The 17983-nt window shown below is 46.3% G+C and overlaps 1 protein-coding gene across 1 annotated transcript; it reads right to left on the bottom strand.

The window, feature by feature from the left end:
• Positions 1-304: 304 nt before the first annotated feature.
• LOC136652351 (epididymal sperm-binding protein 1-like) lies at positions 305-10435 on the bottom strand. The gene is made up of 9 exons (XM_066629289.1): positions 10369-10435; positions 8836-9012; positions 7622-7786; positions 6488-6649; positions 5100-5246; positions 3061-3246; positions 1800-1961; positions 1477-1538; positions 305-365 (listed from the first exon to the last, which is right to left on the bottom strand). Exons 1-8 carry the CDS (start codon positions 10433-10435, stop codon positions 1507-1509), a joined length of 1098 nt encoding a protein of 365 aa, XP_066485386.1. The 3' UTR covers positions 305-365; positions 1477-1506.
• Positions 10436-17983: the final 7548 nt, after the last annotated feature.

The raw sequence follows: 17983 nt of genomic DNA, 5'->3' as shown, positions 1-17983 counted from the left end.
CCTGACAGATTCTCATTCTAAAAAGTGGGTCCCTGTGCTAAATGTATGAGAACCACTGAGATGGAGGTTATCAGGTGTAAATCTGAGGGTGCTGTGGGGTTCATGCCCTGATTCTGAGCTGCTGTCCATTTGTAGTGAGGTTGAAGCATCTGCAGAGAGCAGAGCCCACATGCAATCCAAGCAGTGGATAAGAAGTCTGGAGCTTGGCAATCTAGGAGGAATCAGATTTCATTCGTAGTTGTGGCATAGATAGAAGCAGGATAAAACCAGAGGGATACTGATGATCACATCCCACTTGTGAATTGGCATAGACTGAATAGCAGGCCTTGGTAACAGTGTTTGATTGGTTTTGGTAATCTGGAAATCTGGAAAAAGGCAAACGCAGTAGTCATTAAAAAATACGTCAGCCAGGCATAGAGTAAATTCAATGAAATAATTTACCCCAACAACTTAAGAAAAGGGAAGGCTGTCTGGTTCTTATATGACATCTGTGAAATAATGTCATCCACTCCCAGGAGCCTATTTATTCTCTTGAATTCACCTAGCCTATGGGCTCTGACCCCCAATCCTCCCTCAAAACTTAATATACGAAACCCCCAATCCTCTGACCCCCAATCCTCCCTCGAAACTTAATATACTCGTATATAACACATCGTAAGGCACTGTCCCTCTGAAAAATCCCCAGACCTTATTTTGGCTTTCCATTACAAAGGCCAGTTCATGTTCTGAGAAATACTTGAGAAATGCCTTTTCTTCCAGCAGTGTCACAAAGACTGGTATTTAACTAGCTCAGAATGCAAATTGCTTCTCATTTTTTCTCTGATTCAGATTGATCCAAGTCAATGAGACTCCCTGGGGTCTTGAACTATCCAGCAATAATGTGATGTGATGGATATGGTGCTAAACATAGAAAAAAGAGGAAGTGTGGAGGAGATGGGTGGGCTAGAAACAGCCATTCTCAATTGGAGCCGTTTGACCCCCTGAGGAGCTCTGGCACATTTGAAGGCAGCCACCAACTGGAGTTCAGTAATAAATGATTTTCTGTTTATCTGTTAATGTTGTATCCTTGTTTGATGGATCTCTGAAAAGATCCATCTGGATCTCTGAGAAGAGCCCCTAAGAGGCCAAAAAAGGTTGAGAATGACTGGGCTAGAGCACCCAAAATGCTCTAGCCCACCCTTATCCTCTCTTTCACACTTCCTGAACCCTAGCCCACCACCCTCCTCCACATTTTCTCTTCCGTTTCATCTTCCTCTTCCAAAATAAGGAGCGGAAGGAGGAGGAGAAGCAGTAGAAGCTGAAATGAGTGCCTCCTTCAACCTGTTGCCAGAGCTGACTGCTATCAGCTGGTCTCCTGGATGGGTCAGCTAACTATAACTGCATTATTAAAATGCAAGTAGGAACAGCCAGAAGTCTGGCCGTGCAAACATGATGACCAAAACAAACAAAAAAGGCGGGACTGTGAATCACAATTACCTTGTTGACAAATGTATGTTTCCGCTATCTTTATGACTTATATGAATTTTGTCCTGGTAAATCTGTTGAAAATCACAATGCATTGTCTTTTAAAAAAAATGGCAGTGAAAAAAGAGAACAGTGCAAGAAAAACGGTAGAATCAAACTGTTGATTGATTGAGCAAATCGATTGATCAAATTGATTGATCAGCTTCCCAATCAATTGAAAAAATCTAAAGGTATTTCTACTGATTGCACACTTCACCAATTTTCCTACTGTCCCCCCGGTTCTTGATTGCACCCCCACCCTCCGCAAACCTTGTTCACACATTTTTTTTTCCTACCTGAAGGCTGACAGTATTTCCATCTGCCAATGTAGTTGCTGGTGAGAGAGCACCAGAGCTTCCCTGAGAATTCTCCCTCTGTTGTGCAAGATGAGTAAGTCTTGCCCTTGTAGGTGAAAGGAAAGGAACACAGCTCTTGAGAAGCAGTGTTGTTCCCTTGTTCTGGAACGGTTGGGGAGAAATGAGAAAGTGTGAGACGGGCAGCTTGGGAAGTTTGCTAAAGCATCCTATGGGCCATTTACAACAGGGAGAGGAGCAACCTGCTTTTGTAAAACATCAAGTGACGGCATGCAGACTGCACTGCCACTGTGTCTGTCCAAGTCACCTCCGCAAACTGGCCGTGGTGCCAGAGGACCGCTGTAGCAAACCTCAGGCTGAGTCAGCCGGGCTAAGTCAGCAGTTTCGGCATGTTGGGAGAGGGAGTTTTGAGGAGGATCGTGGGGAAGACAGGGCGCATTTGGGGAGAGGGAGGGGATGGATTCCAGTGGCAGCAGCTTTAGCCAGGATCCTATCCCCAAAACCCCTCCTTGGTTTTCCTCGGAATTATGCTATATATCTCTCTCTCCCTTTCCATCTCCAAACAGTGGACTACAACAACCTCACCAGATAACCACAATAACCAGATCTGTGTAGTTATAACCAGTTAGTGTAGTTAGACTCTTATTTTCTAGCGATGGGTGTCAAACATAAGGCATGCGGGCCAGATGCAGCCCCTGGAAGCTCTTTCTCCAGCCCCCCGTGATAACTGCACTGTCCCAGCACCACCCTTTCAGCAGCTCTCAGCCACAGTTCTGGGAGGGAGCAAAGAAAAGAAGGCCTCAGAACACAAGGAATGCTGGGAAATAAGGGGCAGACCAAGAGGACTGAGAGAGGGAGGTGCTGCCAAGGTGCTGGGGGAGCCCAATTATCATCATACAGGCTGCCCTTCAGCAGTGCCACTTCTGCCAACGTGTCACTTGGCAGGCCACCTCTCAGCTGCTGAGCTGCAAGGTGTTGCTCATTTTCTCTGCCATCGTTTGCAGGTAATAAGTTTCTATATGAGAACAAATTGTTCATTTCTAGCCATCTACTTGATGATATCACTTCCTGCTTAATGATGTCACTTCCGGCCCTCAGCATGCGCAATGCACGCTATTAAACCCACTATATGAAATGAGTTGGACATCCCTGTTCTTAGCATTCCCTTGGCTGCATTTCCTGATGTACCAAACACTTCTTTCACTCAAAGCCTGAAACCAACTTTTTTTCCCTGCCACTCTACCTGCAGTCCCAGGATTCCTATTTATGTCGGCACAGAAGCTCCACCTCTTGTCTTCATCATAGTCCTTTGTGGTGGCGCACCAGAATCTCCCACTCGGCTCATCCTGATCAGTGCAGTCAAAAAAGGTCTGTTTCTTGTAGGTGAAAGGGAAGTGGCATTCCTTACCTTCACTGTTTCCACCATACTCTGCAAATGTGGGAACACAAAACAATAGTGGATAGCACTTAGTCCAACTGTACGAGGGAATTAGATTATCATTATTTTAGGTCTGAGGACAAAATAAAAGCATGGGACTGAGCCCTGGGAATGAGGCCATACATAGCTCAGTGGTAGAGCACATGTTCCATTTGTAGAAGGTCCTAGGTTCAAGTCCACACATTTCCAGATAGGGCTAGAAAAAAAAACCCTCTCTGATATCATGAAGAACCTCTGCCCATAGACCATTGGTTCCTAAACTTACCTGGGTCCTGAAGCTCCCACAGTCTTTTCTTTCCAGCTTAGCCGGGCGCCACCATCTTGAATCTCACACAGTCTCATGAGATCCAAGAAGGTAGTACCCAAATCTCACAAGATTTGGGCACCATCATCTTGGATCTTGTAAGATTTCACATCTACGACAGCAAGTAGGAGGGGCCACCAGGGGCATCCCGCAGCACCCCTTGTGAGAGTGCCACAATGCTAAGGTGTCGTGATACACACTTTGGGAACTCCTAGTGTGGGCCTTTAGGACCTAGCCAGACCAGTGATTTAACAAAGTATAAGGTGGGGTCATAGGTTAACAACAGAAACAACTTCTCTATGTGAAATACCGCTAGCTGGATTTTATCATAGCTTTCTTCTCTAATTCGGAATCTCCCTTTCCCTTAATGTGAAATCTCTGCTTTGATTCTCTATCACCTTCCAACCACGGGCTTTTATTCCATACTTTTAAATCTTTCCCATTGTCTGCCCCAAAGGAACGCCCTGCCTCATCTGCTCACTTTTTCCAGTCCACTTATTCGAAGCTTATTTACTGTCCTTTTACACTGGAAGAAGGAGAGGCAGCAGTAGAAAGACAAAGAGAGAGAAGACCTGGAAAGGAACTTAGCTGACTCAGGCCCATTCCTATTAGTTCCATTCCTGGAACTAGGGAGGAGAAGGGAGGGAGTGAATGGCTCGCACCAGTGCCCTACCTCTCTAGCCCAGACTGCCCTACCCCTTTTCTCTCCTTGGACGTATAACAGCAAAATGGTTGGCTCAGGTCCAAGAAAACCCATAGGCAATTGGGCAGCCTACTGGGGATAAGTAGAAAATATTTTTACGTGCTTCCTGCTGACTGTCCAATTGCCCCCCGTCCACCACTGGATGCCATACTCGCTTCATCGGTACAGCTGTATTAGCCTCAGTGGGAGAAGGTAGGACTGGGCAGTCAGTGCATTTCCAGTTCTTCAGAAGCAAGCGGTTCAGACTTAAGTAACTTATGGCCCAATCTTATGGACGTGCTTCAATGCTGGAGCATGTGTTCTAGCAGCACAGTGTCCTTTCTGGCTGTTGCAGACAGCAGTAAACAATTCAGCACAGCCGAGCCGCCACCAGAAGCGGCGAGAAGCTGTGGCCACATTTCAGCGGCCTTCCAACAAGTTCCAGCACCAGTAAACTCGGAGGGCAGATTGGAGATGGGGGGGGGTGTGTGGAATAGGGCAAGGAGAGACACAGCAGCGACCAGGGCAGGGAGAGGAAGGATTGAGGCCAGAAAGAGGGTGGTGGTGTCATCTTGTCACCACCAAGTCATCTCATTACTGTACCAGGCGACAGCAACCAATGCTTGGCACTGTGAGTGGGGGAGTGGCGTGCAGCGGGGGGGGGTGACACCTGCCCCTGGGGAAAAACACTCCAGCAACACCATTGTTTTTGCCTCTACCTTATACTACATGGTGCTCTGTGACTGCTGCAAACAGTGATAGTAAGAGAAGCATCAAGACATTTCATATGCGATTTGTCATTTTCATGATGGGCATTTTTTTGTAAAAACACCCTTGATCAACAGTCGGTCAACCTACCGTGAGGGACACACATTTTCCATTTGCTGTCCTTATCGTAGTCTGAAGTTGTGGCACACCACAGATGCCCGTCAGAAGTTCCTTTCGTGATACATGACGAATAGGATCTATTCCTGTATATGAAAGGAAATTGGCAGGGTCTGGGCTCTGATGAGGAAACACAGTGAAAGACGAGACAGCATTAGTTGAAGCAACATGAAGAGAGCCTGTAACCACCCACCCCTTCCAACTAAGAACATCCAGTGTGGCTATGTTGGGGTAGAGATTAAATTTGGTGCACGCAAATGCAGCTTTTTGGAATTTGGACACTTTGTAATGGAAAACGTTGCACCTTCCAAAGTTCCTTCACCTGTGCATTATTAACAGTAATACCGACAGGTTGGTCAAATGGGCCATCGTAGAAAAATACACATGCAGGGGGATTCCAAGGATGCGCTCCACCATATCCTCCTTCCACTCTAAACATAAAGATCCCCCGTGCACCCTTGCAGCTGAGGAGAAATGTATGGGGAAATTTGGCAGGTGTGGGCACAGAAATGAGCAAAATTTGTTCAAAAATTCAAAGTAGGCATAGCAAAAATGCATTTTACTTGCTTTCGATGAATTTTGTCTTGGCCTGTGTGTGTGTATACACAAATACGGCTTCAGTGTGCCTGTGTCTTTGGCCAAGGCTAGACTGCAACCAGGGTGGGGCCTTCTCTGTGGAAGTTTCAGAACTTTGGAACTCCCTTCCACTGGAACGAAGAACTGCATTGTTACACTTCCCACAAAGTCTAAAGAGCTTTGTAATTTTGCCTTGCTCTTTCTCTCTAGCCTTTGGTCTCTTCTGTTTGACTGACCTTCTTGTGTCTTTCTGCTGTAGTATTATAGGTGTTTTTTGGTTTGTTTGTTTTGTTTTTTGCTGCTATTATTTTTATTTATTATTGTTGTTTTTATTTTTTTAAGGGCGCAATCCTAACCAATTTTCCAGCACCAAGGGCAATGGAACTCCGAGGTAAGGGAACAAACATGACTATCCCCTAACAGCAGGATGCAGCACATGTCCCAATGGCACAGCTATGCCACTGCTGAAAAGTTGGTTAGAATTGCGCCCAAAGATAGCTTTCATTAGGTGCCTGGAACATCTTGGCAACCAGGGACAATGCTGAATATATGTATATAAAAATAAGTAATTTAGCCAAACTTATGAGTCAAAAGAAACAGAGACAGGGATGAAAGAAGGAAAATACCATTTTTAAAACAGAAATTCAGCAACTGAGGGAGAGATTTTTTTGAGACCGTAATACTGAGTCCCTTTCCCCCCGTTCATTATTCTCACATGCTTCAAAGTACTTTCTGGAGCAGAGCCATGCTTCGCTTGCCTCCTTTGCTGCCTCTGTCATTCCTACCTGAGGGCTCACAGTACGTCCACTTGGAATTCATATCATAGTTGCTGGAGAGAGAGCACCACAGTTTCCCACTGGTCATCCCGTCTGCTATGCAAGTACTCTGGGATTTGCCGTTGTAGGTGAAAGGAAAGACACATGGCCCTGTAGGATTCTCATTGAGTCCTGGAAGGATGGCGGGAGAGAGAAAGAGAAAGACTTCTTTTATCACTACAGTGCTTCCCTGATCCTTCTCATGCACTTGGTGATCCGGATTCCTCAATACGATTCAACCACCGAACAAGTGCCTGGGGCAACAGCCAGTTCAATTAGACTCTAATAGAAAAATTCAACACATGCTTCCTTCTCTGACTGACCTCGATGAAAACTGCTGAGCTTTCACTGAATGTAACACTCCCATTTTTATAGTTCCATTGCACGCTGCATAACTCTCTGCTCAGTTCTAGTGTATTTCCAGGTCAAGGTAAACATACTCTACCATCCCAGAGCATTTCACACATCTGTTTTTGTGAATGTCTGATCACTGTGGATACCACAGGCAAAACGTCGCATTTATAGTACAAATAACAAATGCTATCCAGTGCTTACAGTGGTGGATCTTGCTATCTGCCACTGTAAGTCCTGGGCCAACTGCTGTCATGCAGGCTGGGGCCTCAAGCACAAACAGCCAGAGACCACACATGTGTGACGATGGATCTCAGCAGCAACACCAGAGCAATACGGCCAGTTTGGAGGAGTACTTGGGGTAGTTCAAAGTGGAGAGTGGGCCAGGCAGGACAAGGAGGATCTCATCGTCAGCCATGTTTGCTGAGATCCTATCCCCCTTTCCTCTCTCCAAACCACACCTTGAGTCTCCTCAGACTCCTCAGCTAAATAACTGGTATAGATCCAAGAAGACCCATTGGAAGTCAGGTAGCCTATGGGGAAGTAAGTAAAAAAAACCCTATTTTTTAAATCAACCTCCCCCCCCCCATAGTATGCAGCACATGCTCTGTCGGCATGCTATGGGTTGGCAGGGAATAGGACTGGGTCCTAAATAGCTTTCTGGCTTATGCATGAAAATGCCCTCATTACCACCAACCCTCTTCCAACAACCCCAATAAGGCTTCTATTACAACAGTCCCCCAGTCCAAATACTTGTGTCGGCACAGTAGCTCCATTTCCTGTCCTTATCGTAGCTCCCAGTTGTGGCACACCAGAATCTTCCTTTACGGGAGTTTTTGCTGGTGCAGGTGTAGTAGGTGTCGCCCCAGTAGGTGAAGGGAAAAACACATGGCCGACCTTCAGAATTCCCTCCATGTTCTAGACAAAGACATGAAGAAAGCTTTTATGTATATTTGCACTAATAATTAGCCGTTCTCCTCCTTTAACCATCCTTCTGGGAGGGGAAGCATATTCCATATATGGCACTGCCCCGTTTCAGGAGCTATCACAGATATTCTGAGGAGAGTAAGATCCTGAGCTCGATGCGCCAGCTTAACACCGGCGCACTGTCGCAAACATGCTGTAAGGCACGTTTGTGAGGCTTACTGCTGAGTGAGCACCCGTGCTAGCCCAGTGCTGGCTGGTGCTGGGCCAGCGCCAGGTGGGAGCTTGGCCCCCCTATTCAGCAGTTGCATGGACCACCGAGCCACAGTAAGATAAGCTGGGGTGGGGGGAGGCAGGAATGAGGGAGGCAGGTGGATGGTGGGGAGAGGGCGAGGAGGAAGTGTGATGGGGAGGGAGCAGATAAGGAAGGAGGTGGGTTCGGTGGAGCTCAGCGCCCTGCGCAAATGCTCTTCCCTCAGCCCCATTGCAGGGGTACTTCCCTTACTCGGACAAAAGTCCCCTTCTCCTGAGCTGCCACCTGCGGTAGCCTGAGGCGCGCAGGATGCGGTGGCAGTTGTTTTCGGTGCCTTCAAAGCTGCGTGCCACAGGAACTCAGGATTGGGTTGTAAATCTGTTTTCTTTTTGAAATGGAGACTTCATAAACCAACTGTGCATTATGCACAAATGTGGGTATTAGAGCCCTAGTCACCATCCCCTTAGATGAGATTTGGGAAGAAAGGTTGAGAGTGAAGTGATAACTTCATCTTCAAATTGCCTGTCCAAGAAGCTTCCCGTCCACAGGATTTCACATGTTATCTAGCAAGGAGAATATGGATATCTGAATGTCACTGGGGGAGCAGCAGGTGGGGCACTTAGAGTGCATCTTAGGTGACAGAAGGTAAAATAATCCTCATAACAATAATATTTCCCCCATATATCTGAGTTGTGGAGAGGGATAACAACTGCCACCCAGTTTTGTTATGTTCTTTTTTTTTTAATTCTGCAGCACTGCTTGTCATTGCATGCGGATTGGCATCCCTCACCTTGAAGAGCGCACTGCTTCCATTGGCGATCTGTGTCATAGTTGGGGGTTGTGGCACACCACAGCTGCCCATCACCAGCGCCATCACTGGTGCATGAGGAAAAGGATCTCCCCCCAAAAACGAAGGGAAAGACACAGGGTGGAGGCTCTGAAAAGGAAACAGGAAAAATAACAGAAGCTACAACAGAGAATGCAATCTGGAGTCGTTCAGAGCACCCATTTCCAACTTAGTAGGCCACCTGTCATCACTCCTGGAAAGTGTTTTTTGCAACACTTCTCATTGTGTTTGGACTTTTTGGTGTTCTTCTAGTGTTCTTTGATATATTGATCACTGCCTTGGATCAATACAACAGTAGTCCTCAGGCAGAATAGTAATAAATAAATAAATAAATAAATAAATAAATAAATAAATAAATAAGAGTTGGTCTTATGCAGCAGTTGGCAACTGATCTGCAAATCAGGATGCCCTTTGTTCAAATCTCACCTCTACCAAGAACTTGCCAGATGTTCTCAGGCAAACCGCTGCTTCTCAGCTTCAGCCGCAATTTGGGGGGTAATAACACTTACCTAGCAGATTGTTGCATGGATTACACCTGGATAATTTCCATGAAACACTTTGCACTATATGAATGCTGAAGGTTAGTAAATATTCTAGTGCACCTACAGAAAATAGATGTGGATGAAAATGAAACTGGATATAACAGCTGTTCAATGCAGGAAGTTTTATTGAAAGGTTTTTTTTTTATTATTAAGTTTGGTTAGATGTCCTTGGACAACAGTGAACTACAAGCATTTTCCTCTCTTTTGACCTATGCTGCAGTTATGCCTGAAACCTAATGGACTACTGCATTATGACCTCAAAAAAGTGGGCTTACTCCTGTTATCTCCTGATTGGCTGAGTGAAGCCAGTTATAAGCAATTGTGCACCAGGATAAAGGGCGACCAGATAAGGTGATTGAGGCTGAGGGGTATATATGACTTTCATTTGGCCCATACCTCATCAAAGCCAATGCCTGGTTGCACCAGATACTCCCCCCCCCATCCAGTCTTTCTGGTTCTTTGCTCGTAAGATTCCTCAACAGGCTTCACATTCTCTTTCATACTTTATCATCTGCCTTCCTAAGATGCTCTTGCCTCAGGCGATCCAGATATCTGTCTTCTGTCCAAGTGTGATTATTCTACATACTACATGAAAAATAATGTGTTATGAACAAATGACTAATTATGACTCTATAGTTACATCTCCAATAGCACAAGCCTATGCATATTTACTTGAACGTATGCCCCATTGTATGCAGTGAGGTTTACTCCCAGGAAAGTGTGCAGTCTCAATACATTTAGGATGCTTTAAAAAAATTCTTTCATATATTTTGTGTGTTTGAAAAAAATGAATTCAGCGCAACAAAAATTAAAAAGCTGTTTGTTTGTTTTTTACTTTAAATGTTAAAACTATGCCTGTTACATGAGATCTGTTGGAAGTGGTATGTTAACTTTGCTCAGTGGAGCCAGAACCGATCCATGAAACATGCCTTACCTTTGCCTGCTGCAAGTAATGGTAGGAGAACCCAAGAGTACACAAGGAAAGGTACTGAGGAGCCCATCTCTGCTCTCTGCCAGGGAATCTGAAAGGCGTGAAGAATACACATCACACTCATGCGCTCTTTTTATAAGCCCTGCTTGGCCATATCGTCCTCCCACAATGACAGCAGTAGGAGTTGCACTGCCACTACTGGGAAATGAATCGATGAATAACACGTTAACTCAAACCTTTCAAATAGCGCCAGGCTATTCTCCAATTTTGCACATGGCTGTGCCCAGGGTTGCCAAGTGGCCAGAGACATCACACCCTGGGATTATTTCAAAACACATATACTGAAGTATATACAGTATACAGGCTGTGAAAGGGGGGGCTGTTTGAAGAGACTTTTTGTGCGGGGGGATTTGGGGGCGAAACCTTTATAGAAGAGATCCAACAACGACAGTGACTGCGTATTGGCTCATCAGGACCCAAGCCCCCTGGATGAAAATCTCAGGGTTAAATAAGAGAATATCAGCTGAGCTTTTCATTTAGCACTGGGACTACAGGGTTGGCTTGAACGTCCAGGGGCAGCTGTTGGGTGAGAACACATGCTTCATAAACCAGAAACATAAACCAGATGCTGCCATAGACCAGTCTACAAGAGAGCTGTTTCAGAATCTATGAGCACCCTGCAGGAAGCCTGCTGTAATTTCATGTAGATTTGGCCAACTCCAAAGCAACAAAGCAACAGCTCATGATGCTTTGTAAGCCATAAGGCACCACTTTACACCCAGTTGCTGCCCCACAGAAAATGAGATCTTCTACAATATTACAGAAATGGCATCCTCTCACTGCACCATGGAGTAGGGAAGAAGCCTACAAGCAATGTTGGCCGGATCTAGGGCTACCTGCCAGCTTTAGACTTCCCTCCCAGGGATGAAACCTCTCTTGGGTGAGGTAAGGAACCACAGAAAATTAGGGTGGAGCCAGATGCAGTCTGTGGGTGACTGATTGATCAGCATTGGATAAAAGGGAGGGTTTTTCCCCCCAAGTTCCTTTCACTTTAAATTTTTCCTGAACCCACCTAAGCCACCTGCAAGAAAGAATGATTAAAAGTTGGATTTTTTTTTTCCAGACTCATTCAAGAATGAAACTATTAACTATCACCAAGGCTGTGTTGCAAGCTATGACGGGGATGGGGAGGGTTGGGGATCAGACAGCCTGCAGGATGTAAGTAAAAAATAGTTACTTAATTTAAGCAAAAAATTATTACTTCCTCCACCCCCCCCCCCCCAGTAGAATGCCTAATTGCCTATGGGTCTTCTCGGACATACGCCAGCCATTTTGGTGGCTTTTGTCCAGGGATAGAAAAGGAGCAGGGGGTGTTCCAAAAGAAGAGAAATCTACTGCATGCTAGTGCCACCAAGATCCACCCTCTCCATCTCCCTCTTGGCCCCTGCCTTTCCTGTGACCTTCTCAGAAACATTATGTACACACAGGGTTAAATCTGGAAATGAGAGCAAGTTCTGGAGAAAGGGCCTGGGAGTCCTGTAATGTAGATGGGAGGTTGCTTCTGAAGATATGTGAGACAGCACTAGGGAAGTAAGGATGGGGAAAGACAGGTGAGATGCCCATCACAAGGTCTCAGGTCACCAACTAACAGGGCAGTGAGTGAATGGCTACTGATCATCAGTAGGTCTTGGGGGTGTTTTGTTGGGTGTTGTTGAGGGTTGTTGTTGTTGTTGAGGATGTTGTCAAGTAGGACTTGAGGGTGCAGGGTTTTGTTTTCTTTTGCCCCAAATGCCAAGAGAGTTGGTGAAACCCATGTCTTGCTATGCACTTCATTGGAGGGGGGAGAGGGAAAGGGTTAAATTTGTACAAGAAATTTGGCCCAGGCAGGAGATGTTGGAGCAGAGTTTATCACTGTTGGCACTTGAAACAAAAGCCATTTTTACAAGGTCAATCAACTGTTAACTTGGGGAGATAAATCTTTGGCACATTGGATGCCTGTGTTCATTAAGGCAGAAATGGTTGTGAAAATAAATAAGGTTGTTTCACACATCCCTCCCCCATTTAGTACATGCCCCCTGTCAGAGGCGTTCCTGGGGGTCCCCATGCCTGAGGCAACTCCCAGCATTCTGCCCCCCACAGCCCGTTTCACCCCCCCATCTCTGCCTCCCCCCCACACATCTGACCCAGAAGGAATTGCGGTGACGTCATCTTCACCGCAATTACTTTCACACAGCTGCCTCCTGAGTTCCCCCTTTGAAAACAAGGGGGAATGGAGGAGGCAGCCAAGGCCCCCACAGAGCCTTCCACGCTGCAGGGGTCTCCATGGCAGCGATCTGGGGCTGCTTCCAGCGGCCACAGACCTTTGCAGTGGAGACCTCTGCACAGCTTGTAAGCTGTGCAGAAGGCTCCATGGGGGCCAGGAAGTGGCACACATCTCCTCCGAAGTTGGAGGCGACGCATGCCGCTTCCCCTGTGCCTCTGAGGGATGCCCTCTGAGGCAGAGCAGGGGTGACCTGGGCCAGGAAGCTTCCCCTGCACCTTGGAGGGACACCCTCCGAGGCGGAGCAGGGGCGACCTGGGCCGGGAAGCAGAATGCATCTCCTCCGAAGTCGGAGGAGGCATGTGCTGCTTCCACTCCACCTCTGTGGGGTGCCCTCAGAGGCAGAGCAGGGCGCCCAGGAGCGCTCCTGGGAGGCAGTGGGAAACTGCCTCCCAGGCAACGTCTTGACGCCGACTGGGCCACCCCCCTCCCCTCCTCCTTTACAGGAGGAGATGAGATGGGTGCCCTAGAGCGTCAGTGCCTCTCTATGGCACCTGTCTCTTATCCTCCTATAAAGGAGGAGGGGAGGGGGTGGCTCCGTTGGCGCCACGGTGCTGATGGAGAGGCAGCAAGCCTCCACTCCGCAGTGCTCCTGGGCACTGGGAGGGCAGGGCTGAGGATTCGAGAGGCGCCCCTGGAGGGTCGGTGCTCGAGGCACTTGCCCTGTCTGCCCCCCCAGTTACGCCAGTGCCCCCTGTCAAAAACTGGATGTTGTTCAGGGGTTCATGTAGCCCACTGAGTAACATCAGAATATCTGTCAGACACTCTTGTCAAGCAATTGGACAACATCGAATGGGAAACTAACTGCTCATTAGTTAACATGTTCAATGTGTAGTATCACCAGCAGAGCTAAGAACGGTGGCAGAGCACTGCTGGCAATCCTGAGCTAGATATATCAATGTTCTGATATAGTGTTCTTCAGCCTTGAAGTTGGAACCCTAATAGGATTGTGAAGCCTCAGTTGTAGGGGTCGGGGTAACTTACAGGAACGAAGAAGGTTGAAGATCACTGCCTGGAGCACCACCAAGTAAAGGGAGAGGCATCTACTGTACCCCTTCAGGTACCAGGAAATTGTGTCCCAATCCTGCTCAGTTTTTCAGCAGTTGTGGTAAAATAGCTTACGCTAGTGCTGGCCTTCATTGTAACTTTTTCTGCTCCCTCTAATAAGAATATTTGGTTACTGTGAACAGTGCTAGGAGGGTGTTATGGGGTCGGGGAGTGGGCAGTGACAGGGGCAGGGGTGGGAGGAGAAGGTTCCACCAGGGGGGATGGAACCAACCATGACCAACAGAAGGGGGTGGGACCAACAGGCTCACTATTTATTTATTTATTTATTTATTTATTTATTTATTTATTGGGGTCATGACGCAATCAAGATTGAAGACCACTGTTCTGATAGACAGGCAGATTCTTAGGTCCCTGTATAAATCTCAAGCAATCAGTACATCGTGATCCAATTCTCACATTCATTTAGGACATGATATGATTGCTGTAAAGAGACTCTTCTCCAATAATTATTTTGGGGCTAGATTTTCCTCCTGAATATCCCCCTATAGTCTACAACTAGAAACCCAGTCCTTTTCAACCTTTCAGCACAAATGCAGTCACAATGCATCCCCAGGGTAAGGGAACAAACATTTCCTTACCTTAAAGAGACCTCCATGACTGCCTACCCACCACTGGATGCAGTGCATGCCCCATTGGCACAGTTACGTCAGCGCTGAAAAGTTGGCCCTAGGTCTGTTGCATAACTGACCTTTGGATTTCTGTGACAGTATTTTCCATATCTAGAATGATAACACACTGAGTTTTTGCCAGGAGATGATAAATGCCAGAAGTGTTGAGATCTGGCATTGACCGCTTCTTAGAGAACTTTCAGGCTTCAGTTCTCCATTATTGTCTATGATGTGGCATGTCAAGTCATATGACCACAAAATCCAGTTATGCAAGTTGTCAAGGAAGAGCCTAATTTATCAACCATGCAGTGGTAGCCTTATTCATATTAGATTATACATGCATTAGGCAGCATTCAAGCATCCTATCCCATGCGCCAGTGGTTCTCAAACTTTTAGCACTGGGACCCACTTTTAGAATGAGAATGTTGAGACCCACCGGAAGTGATGTCATGACCAGAAGTGACATCATCAAGCAGGAACATTTTTAACAATCCTAGGCTGAAATCCTACCCACACTTACCCAGGAGTAAGTCCCATTTACTATCATTGTTAAAAACATATACGTACATGGTAGCCTGTTAAAAGTACAGATGTGTAAAATTTCCCTCAGTGCAGTCACATACCATGGTAGTATCAAGTCTAATATATTAAAAACAAAATATTGAAATGATTGGGGACCCATCTGAAATTGGTTTGCGACCCACCTAGTGGGTCCTGACCCACAGTTTGAGAAACACTGCATGCGTTCATGGGGACCCAGTGGAGGCTCTCTGGTCCTCTGTGTCAGTCAGATTACTCTATTCCACTTAGATACATGCTCAGCTAAAATGCCTTTATCTGAGTCAACACCAAAAAATGGAGAAGAAAAGGGGAGAAGCCACCAAAGACAAGAATAAAGGGAAGAGGCATTTCAAGTGTCAAATTAACCCTCCACACCATTCAATTTCCTCTGAAGAACCCCTTTGAAACTTGAAACTGTGTTGGGCTCATAAACAGGGGTGTGCAACTACTTCTGATGATGACACCATCACTCCTGCTGTAGAAGTCCTAGAACTTCACTCACCCCATCTGTTCCCCTTCAACCGGACAATGTCAAGCAGACATTAGCAAAGAAGAAATATCAAATATAGGGCATCTCAAGAAAATGTACACACACACACATTATTGTGTCAAATTTATTATGCTGTAATTCACACACATACTATAATACTATAATTCACACATGCACTGCATATGGTGTACCCAGAAGCAGGTGCTTGACCTAGCTAATTAATGAATTAATTGGTTAATGAATTAGACCAAGTGCTTGAAATTATTTCTTTGTCAACAAAATGTTCTTTGTTGACACCTGTACATCACTGGCATATGGGGTCTGCAGACATACTTCAACATGTGTGCTCAGATGATTCCCCCATAACTCTTCAACTGCTTCCTTGAAATGCTCAAGTGATGCAGGTTTTCTGCAATTAGAAAGAGAATTAGAGCTCATTAAAATTCGTGCATTTTTTGGAGACATGCTGTGATTGCAAGTCACACTTATCATCCATGTGATTGTTGTTCTGTGTGCACACATATGTGTGTGAAGAAGGAACCTTGAACAATTGAGACTGGGATTTCTCAACAATAGTGTTGTATTGTAGTCCAAAGCTTCAGGACACCTCCACTGAGTTCAACCGTTTTACAGCACTTTTGCAGCACTTGCTGCTTTCAGACCATGACCTGTTGCTTCATTATCCTCTTTAGGACTCCAGAAAGTTAAACTGAGATAAGATAATTTTTTTTTAACCCTGCATTGAAGGAGAAGGAGGAGCCCAACAGACAGAGGAGGGAATTCTTGTGATAGGAAAAAATGTGTTAGTATAGCCCAGGGAGGGGGCAAAGGAGGAGGGCAAAGTGGGGGGGGGAGTGTTTCCTTGAGATCCCATTGACCACAATGGGACTTCTAAGTAGATCTGCAAAGGATTGGGTCGTAAGCCTCTTGGCTGCTGCGGGCGACCCTCCCTCCCGCCTACTGCTTCTGTCCCCTCACACTGCCTGTCCCCTCCTGCCTTGCTGAGCTTGAACACCTCCCTGTTGGTCCATCTGTGGTGCACTGCTTGGTGATCCTTCTGAGGGTGGAATTGGGAGTCATGATGTGAAAGGGAGGGGTGGCACAGGAGTTCATAAGGAACCGATCACTTTCTGCACTGCTGCACTCACTCAAATAACAGCAGAACTTTTGTTTACATCAAAGAAATAAAAAGGGTGGTTGAAGTGAAGGTCTTCACCACATTGCTGACAGTAGATGGGATGGGAACTTCAGGGCAGTGTTAAATGAGAACACACACTGTTAAATGAGACACGCACACACCATCAGCACCTCCCTGTTTTCTGCACAGCCGCACCTGAGTCGCGGCTTGACTAGCTTTTAGAAAACACTCAGACTTAAGTCAAAATGACTCTTAAAAAGGCTCTGGACAAGTCACGATCCCCCCCCCATTATGACTCGTTTGCAACTTGAATCAAGAGAGGGTGGAGACTCTGGACTTGACTCAGGACTCGGTGCAGCTTGTCCAGCACACCCCTGAGTAATAGACGCTCACTGGCAGTGTATATACCATCCTGCTCCCCTGTCTGTTCAATACATGCATTTGTGAATAAACACCTGTCACAAATGATGTTTGGATTTGCCACTGCCTGGAGAACTTTCATTTTTGCATCTTCCTCCAGGTAGCCAGAAGCAGCATCAGGAAAGTCCAATTATATAATAGGCCAAGTTGCGGAGGGCAGATGCTGTGTGCTACTTTCACTTATTACAGCATTCAGTCCTGCCTAGGTCCATCCTCCTCACCTGAAATCCCCTTTCCCCAAATCAGCACTGAAGCCAAGATCTGTCAGTGTCAGCATTGCCAGTGAGGGAACACCAGCGTTTGTTATCAAAACGCCCCTCTGTGGTACAGCTGTGGTATGATTTGCCACGAAAGATGAAGGGGAAGACACAATCCGTTTCTGGGTAGGAAAGAGAACGGAAATGAAGAGGTTAACTTTCATGCTTCTTTCACACTTCCCTATCCTAAGATTACTGCCTAATTAATGTGAGTATCAGTGATACATTAACTATTCAGAGTTTAGGACATGACAAAAGTACAGTAATGCTCCTTAATGGTTTTCTAGTGAGAGATACTCAGAGGTCTCTCTGGAATGTTCTGAATGGGGAAAGCCATATGAACAGGGCTGCTCTATCCATGAGGCCAACTGAAGCTGTCACTTCAGGCAGCAGATGGGGGGGGGCGCACTTCTCTGTCCATCTTCTTGCCTCCATTGCTCCTCCTGCTTCTTCCGCTCCTTGGTTTGGAAAAGAAAGAGGGGGACAGAGAGACACAGGCTTCTTCTGGGTTGCACCAGGCCAGCAACCCATTCTACCGACCTCCACAGGTCTCAGAATGGCCCACAGAAGCCTCCAAAAGCCACACAGTGACTTTGAAGACAACCTCCAGTTTGTCTCCAAAACACAGAAATAACTTTTGAAAGCTTCTGTAGGCCATTCTGAGATAGAGTACAGCTGGACAAATCAATCAATGCCTGGTTCATATTTAGCCCTCCCACTATGCTCACCATTGCATAATCTCCACTTCAAGCCTGT

This window comes from Tiliqua scincoides, chromosome 5 (assembly GCF_035046505.1).
Source record: "Tiliqua scincoides isolate rTilSci1 chromosome 5, rTilSci1.hap2, whole genome shotgun sequence".
In the NCBI taxonomy this organism is placed as follows: domain Eukaryota; kingdom Metazoa; phylum Chordata; class Lepidosauria; order Squamata; family Scincidae; genus Tiliqua; species Tiliqua scincoides.
Note: the sequence above shows the minus strand (reverse complement) of the source record. Positions and strands in the feature narration are given on the sequence as shown.

What these genes read in the sequence shown, in the direction of transcription:
- LOC136652351 (XM_066629289.1), bottom strand. Translation starts at nt 10,435, where the DNA reads ATGGGCTCCTCAGTACCTTTCCTTGTGTACTCTTGGGTTCTCCTACCA. An exon ending in ATTACTTGCAGCAGGCAAAG is followed by an intron (nt 9,013 to 10,368) that starts GTAAGGCATGTT and finishes TCTCTGTTGTAG; the next exon opens with CTTCTGTTATTTTTCCTGTT. An exon ending in GAAATACTGTCAGCCTTCAG is followed by an intron (nt 1,539 to 1,799) that starts GTAGGAAAAAAA and finishes GATTTTCAACAG; the next exon opens with ATTTACCAGGACAAAATTCA.